We start from the raw sequence: 6042 nt of genomic DNA, 5'->3' as shown, positions 1-6042 counted from the left end.
AAACACTCCATTCTTCGGCGTTCTCCGTTCCGATAATTTATTGAGGCCTCGGCAGGTTGCATTCCTTAGAGTAGTGACCCAGTTCGTTGCATCTGTTGCAACGGCCTTGTCCTCTTGGGCAAGTTTCGCGGCTGCACCCAATGTGTCCAAAGCAACCACAGACCACCTCACCCTCGGTGGTACGCGTGTCTGATCCAAGGCGGATACGTAGAGACCCAGGTGTTGAACCCGAGGCGTTCCCGTTCGCAATTGGAACGCCGGCTCGGGGAGAAGTCGGAGGAGCCACTGCACTGACGTGCCCTCTTGGCGTTCGTGGCCCTAACTGTCGCGTTCTCATCAGCTGATTCATCTGGCGTAGCTCCTGGAGCACTTGAGACTCCGTCGATACCGCTCGATTCGTCCTCGGTTGTCCCGTCACCTCGCCAGCGAACTCGTCTTCTTCCTCGACAGGGAGATGCAAGTTCTTGTACAGCAGTAGCGCGCACGCTTCGGGAAATCGACGTGACCATGCTGGCGTTCAACACCGCCTTCATCTGCTTATTCCACAGGCCATCCAAGAAGAACTCGTACCTCATACGAGGTTCGTGGTAGTTCAAGGCTTCACACATAGTCGAAATCCGGTCGCCCCACTCCTCGACAGACTTGCCACGCTTCCTTTTGGCAGCCTTGAGTCGGCTCCACAGCTGTGCAGGAGTCTGGCAGATAAATCGGTTACCGTCCGAGCCTTAAATCTATCGATCCTGGCGTTGTACCACCACACTTGACCTATCTTGCCCTTTAGGCACTGCTAGAACGCCGTCAACCTCATCTGGACGTCCATAGCGTGCGCTTTTCGGAGAAACACCAAAATGCCGCCGCCTTTCACTCGTAGCGGTGTTGGAATAAAATGGAACGATCCCTTTCACCGCGTTCCGCAACTCAGTTGGGATGCCCACTATCGGCGCATAATTACCACCGTGGTCGTGCGTCCGATTCACTACAGGCCCTTGAGGGTGCGCCGAAGGCGTTTGGTAACTTCGTCCTTGACCACTGAAGCTCCTACCAATTCCAAGGCCTCCCATGCTCGCAGACGGCTCAGTTGCGGGAGCTGCCGACCACGCTGGCAGCATTCCTTGCCTTCTAGGCATGCCACTTTCCTAAAACAACATCCAGCTACACTATGGCGTTGAACTACACGCGGAGATGGGTGCCTCGTCGCCCCTCTAGCGTCGAATGCAGCACTGGCTGACGTGACTGTCAGTGTCTCGCCTCGCGTCTCACTCACAAGTGGTAACGACGGCCTCGACGCATCGAAGGAGAACGCGTCTCCTTGCAGCGCTCTCGGAGTCGACATCGCGGCTTCCGCGATCTCACCATCCGTCGTCCTCGCCGGAGGCGGCTCTTCGCCCGGCGCTGGTTGTCGTACCATCCGCGCGAGGAGCTGGTCGAACATCTCTCGTCCCTGGGGCGTGTCCAACACCGACTGGGCCATCCTTCTCGCTCTTGGAGACAGAGGTTCAGATCCGAGCGTCCCCTCTTTGTCCCTTCGAGTCTCGCGACTCTCGGTCTGGGTTTCAGTTCTCCTTGGTGTTCCGCGTTCCGAGCCAACGTTCGAACCGCCCCCAGTCGGAGTCCTATTGCGCACGTCACTCCCGACGGACCCTCCTGCGTGCTCTTTGTTTTCATCTTCGCGGATCTCAGCAGGAGGTGGCGTTTCCGTCTCAAGCGGGGGAGCCCATTTACCGAACCCCTCACTCGCTTCCTCACCTAGTCCCTCTCCGGACCACCCCCGAGAGCTCATGGCTCGCTCTCGCTAACCTTTTCCCTCGCCTTGGCGTTCCGTTGCCAAGGAACTTCGAATTACTCTCTCTGCGTTTTCATTCCCACCATAATCCAGCGACAAGATACCATTCTTCTCCACCACACTATCGAGGTCCACCTCCTTAGTGTCGGGGTCGTGTTCACAAATCTCTTCTCAGGTGGTGGTATTCGACGAAGTACCTCCACATTCCCTTCACCCCAGTCCCGCTCTTAGACATGGAACGCCGACGTCTGCTCCTCTTGCCCTTGCTTGTAGGATGTAGTCCGTTGACCCTGTAGTGAGCAGACCTTCTGGATGTAATCCGCGAGGATAGCGAATCATCCATCTAGCTGTAGACCGTGGCACTTGATGAAGTGTTGTTACCAAAATTTGCTGCACTAACACTGCTAGTCGTTAACGCATCTAGCCCAATGATGATTCCATCATGAAAGATTAATTCGCCGGATACCCCAAGTGCAATTCCGCTTGATGTAGTATTAAGCAGATAAATATCATCCCTAATACTGACCGCTAACTCACTAGTACTATTAGATAACATGTATATACCATATCCAATTGTGTATAACACGAAAACACTATAAATGGAGTCAGGAGCACGACCAAGCCGATCTTAGTAGTCCAACCGTAACGAAGCGAAGTGACATGAGGTTGAGACGAGGTCATCAATGTTCCAGTGATTTGCTGGAGAGACAAACTTGATAGACGGAATATGGTCCCGTTTCATATTAACGTTAGAGGATAACTTCACGTGCGGCTGGCTAGTGCTAATGAGTAAACCATCATAGTCGAAGGGATTAGAAACAGTTGTATCATTGTCACTTTCAATGCAACTTTTGAACAAGTGAAGAAGTGTTAATATCAAGTGGTGCAGATATGTTGCTAACACCTATGCCGATGCCACCAGTTGTTAAAATACCATACAACTTGTCAGCGGTCAATGAACTGGCAGTCGTGATAACTCTTATAACGCTTACCGACGTTAAAGTACCAAGCGTCTTAATATTCGTTGATTCAATGTTATCAATACACCTACTATTGCCGACGCTGATATAGTACCAGCCGCGATACCGTTCGTCACAGCTAACGAGACAAGTGTTCCGACAGTGGTTATGTTTGGCTGAGCTGAGGTAGTTAGCGTACAAGAAATGGTGGAGGTAGTGTGTGCATTCGTGGAACCAGGAAAAGAGAGATACTGGAGTACACCTATCGAAGTAATGTTCGGCTGAGCGGCGGTAGTTAAAGTGCCGCCGACAGTGGACACAGATAGTTACATCGCTGGTAGTGCTCAGTGACGGAGGAGTTCCTACTGCTATTATGTTCGGTTGGCATAGTGTCGTGAGTGTGCCTGATAAGGTCGTAGCAGCCATGCTATCGAGACCAATAATAGAACAAGGGGCACTAACGATTCATATTCTTGTTAATCGGAACCAGAATACTGTTCTGTGAATTAAGCATGTATTACCGTTACTGTCCATAGTGATCTTTACGAACCCGTTGTTGAATCTCTGAGTTGTATCCCTAATCTCGAGAGTTTGGGATTGAAATATTGTCCCAATATCAAGCTGACTCACCACATTTAGAGAACTCAACGTTCCAACTGAGTTAATGTTAAGGCTGGTAGATGTTTGCATCACACCGACTAGCTTTACTGCTGATAACGTATTGAGTCCAACGATATTTTTTGATGAATCCACCCCTACTAACTTGCTTTGGTTAAGTGTATCCGGTACTGACCGTTGACGTAGATTAAGCTTCAATGCATAGTCATACCCTTTAACCCTTTCGTGCACGGGCACTTTTGACCTGGCTATATTATAGTTTAGAAGGTCAAGTCATTAGGCCCACTAAAGGGGGCATTTTGCCCCCTTTCACAAACTATTGTACTACAACAAATCTTCTACAAATCCATGTAGTTCAAGTGGAAAGGGCGATTCTGCTTCGTCCACATATAAAAAATAATGAAAGGGGTATTTTGCCCCCTTTCGTGGGTGACACGAGTGGCACTCAAGTATACACCCTCCAAAGAGGGGCAAATGCCCCCATTGACCACGAAAGGGTTAACTTTAATGTGAAAATAATTGCGGTATTCGTATGATTGATATTTGACTGAATGGCGGTGAGGATCATTGAAAAAAAAAAAACAGTTGAAATGCGACATTCAAGTGTCGGCTATAGGAAAACCGATCAGTTTTACGAAAAAATATTGAATCTGCCAGGAATTTCCATAACTCAGTAATAGTGAAATGGTTTTTTTTTTTAGGGAAATAGCCGTAAAATCAGCAGTACTGTTGTCAGCACACGTTAAGTTCGTTATACTGTAAATTGCGAACTTAACCTATTTAGTGATACTGACTTACTATGCGTTGCTGCGGCGTGTAGATAGCTTCTTCCTGCGTCTCCCCCTTGTAGGTTGGCACACCACACAGAGTCGATGTTCTCCAACTCAAAGTCAACTCTGATCTTCCATGGAAGGATTTTAGCAGGTTCCCAGGTTAGTTCACGATAGCCGACCCACTGTACTAAAGCAAACTCTAAATTGTGTACCCAGCGCTTCACATCGAGACGCTCTACGTCGTACATTTCTTGTTCTCTTCCGCGTCTTGCTTAAGTTGAAGCGAACAACCCCATACCTCTCTGGTTAGTCGCAGTACTGGCCAGAGCATCTTCGGTACTGGGAGGGCGATACGGTAGATTTCGATTTAGCTTGAGCCTGTAGAAGGAGTCGTCAGCCTTTCGTTTAAAGCTTCGAGCGAGCTTTTTGCACTTGTTAGGTGGAGGCATCTTGCGAAAACGAAAGTTCTGCGAGATGCAAGCAGTCCTTATGCATATATAGGATTGCAGATGATAATACCAATGTTCTGTATCCGATGGCACAGGATGCACACAACTATGGCACGTTATACCAATATGAGCTTCTGATTGGTTGAAACTGAGGTGGTAACAGGGAGTAGTTGCACGATTTGTCTGTATTACGATCGAGTAACGAAAGTTTGTGGCTCAAGTTCTACGAGCATGCATGCTATACTCCAGTTTCTGTCCTCTTATCCAAACGGTCACAAGGTGAGGAGGCAGAGCGACTTGGTTTACTTGATACATTCTCTGTTCGAGAATCAACCGTATCATAGCTGGATGTGGATAGTTCGTAGTGCGTGTATTAAAGTTTGCGTTATATGTGCCACGCAATCATAGACTGCATATGGCTGTCGCTTGGACGACAGAGACCAGCCGTTCCTCTTAGAATCTACCGTAGAAAGATCGTAGCATCGCTGATGCCATGATCGATCTCGATCATTCCAGTTAGAGAACAACGCCTTTCAAATTTATATATTATAGAGACCAATAGAAGCTGTAAGTGTAATTGGCATGCATGTTAGAGGATATTGAGGCGGATAAGTCAGCACGCATTAACTAAAATGTATGCTTTTCATATTTAAAAGTTATTGTTAACTGGGACGATCAATACCGTAACCTTGGGATGCACCCGTTCACATCTCATTGTGTATCTCGACCCTAGGACAAGGTGCTTCGCTGCAGCAACTGCACCTGATTCGTGTACCTATTGATACAATAATCAACTATTTGCACGAGATCGAATCGTATGCCTAGTTTTGACAAGCACGGTAGCAACCATGGTATGCATTTGCATTTCGTATGTTCGTCAATACTAGGCTAACTATCCAATAGATAACAGTCGCAAAAAGTTTATTTTTGCGTTTGATGTATCGTTTAGTGTTACGAATTTACGTATTACGAACTATCCACATCCAGCTATGATACGGTTGATTCTCGAACAGAGAATGTATCAAGTAAACCAAGTCGCTCTGCCTCCTCACCTTGTGACCGTTTGGATAAGAGGACAGAAACTGGAGTATAGCATGCATGCTCGTAGAACTTGAGCCACAAACTTTCGTTACTCGATCGTAATACAGACAAATCGTGCAACTACTCCCTGTTACCACCTCAGTTTCAACCAATCAGAAGCTCATATTGGTATAACGTGCCAAAGTTGTGTGCATCCTGTGTCATCGATACAGCAGTCACGCACGGCCAGCTAGATTACGATGTGTTGATAGGTAATGTGACGATTGACGTTGGAGCTAATCACTCTCCTGACAGAAGGTGAGTCCGTGTACCCTTATAATGTCGCACCGGTATGGGGATTGAGCAAAAGTGTTCAATGGTCATTGCATAATCTAATCTACCTATCGTGCCTAGATAATCGTCCAAGGGGCCCCAGGTTG

At 47.8% G+C, this 6042-nt stretch overlaps 1 protein-coding gene across 1 annotated transcript; it reads right to left on the bottom strand.

The window, feature by feature from the left end:
* Nucleotides 1-167: 167 nt before the first annotated feature.
* Nucleotides 168-1780, bottom strand: PPTG_02069 (hypothetical protein; the record flags this gene model as incomplete). Its single annotated transcript, XM_008895464.1, has 3 exons — nt 168-695; nt 753-1136; nt 1265-1780. 3 exons carry the CDS (start codon nt 1778-1780, stop codon nt 168-170), a joined length of 1428 nt encoding a protein of 475 aa, XP_008893712.1.
* Nucleotides 1781-6042: the final 4262 nt, after the last annotated feature.

Source organism: Phytophthora parasitica, assembly GCF_000247585.1.
Source record: "Phytophthora parasitica INRA-310 unplaced genomic scaffold supercont2.3, whole genome shotgun sequence".
NCBI lineage: Eukaryota > Oomycota > Peronosporomycetes > Peronosporales > Peronosporaceae > Phytophthora > Phytophthora nicotianae.
The sequence above is the reverse complement of the archived record's forward strand: the minus strand, read 5'-3'. Positions and strand labels throughout refer to the sequence as shown.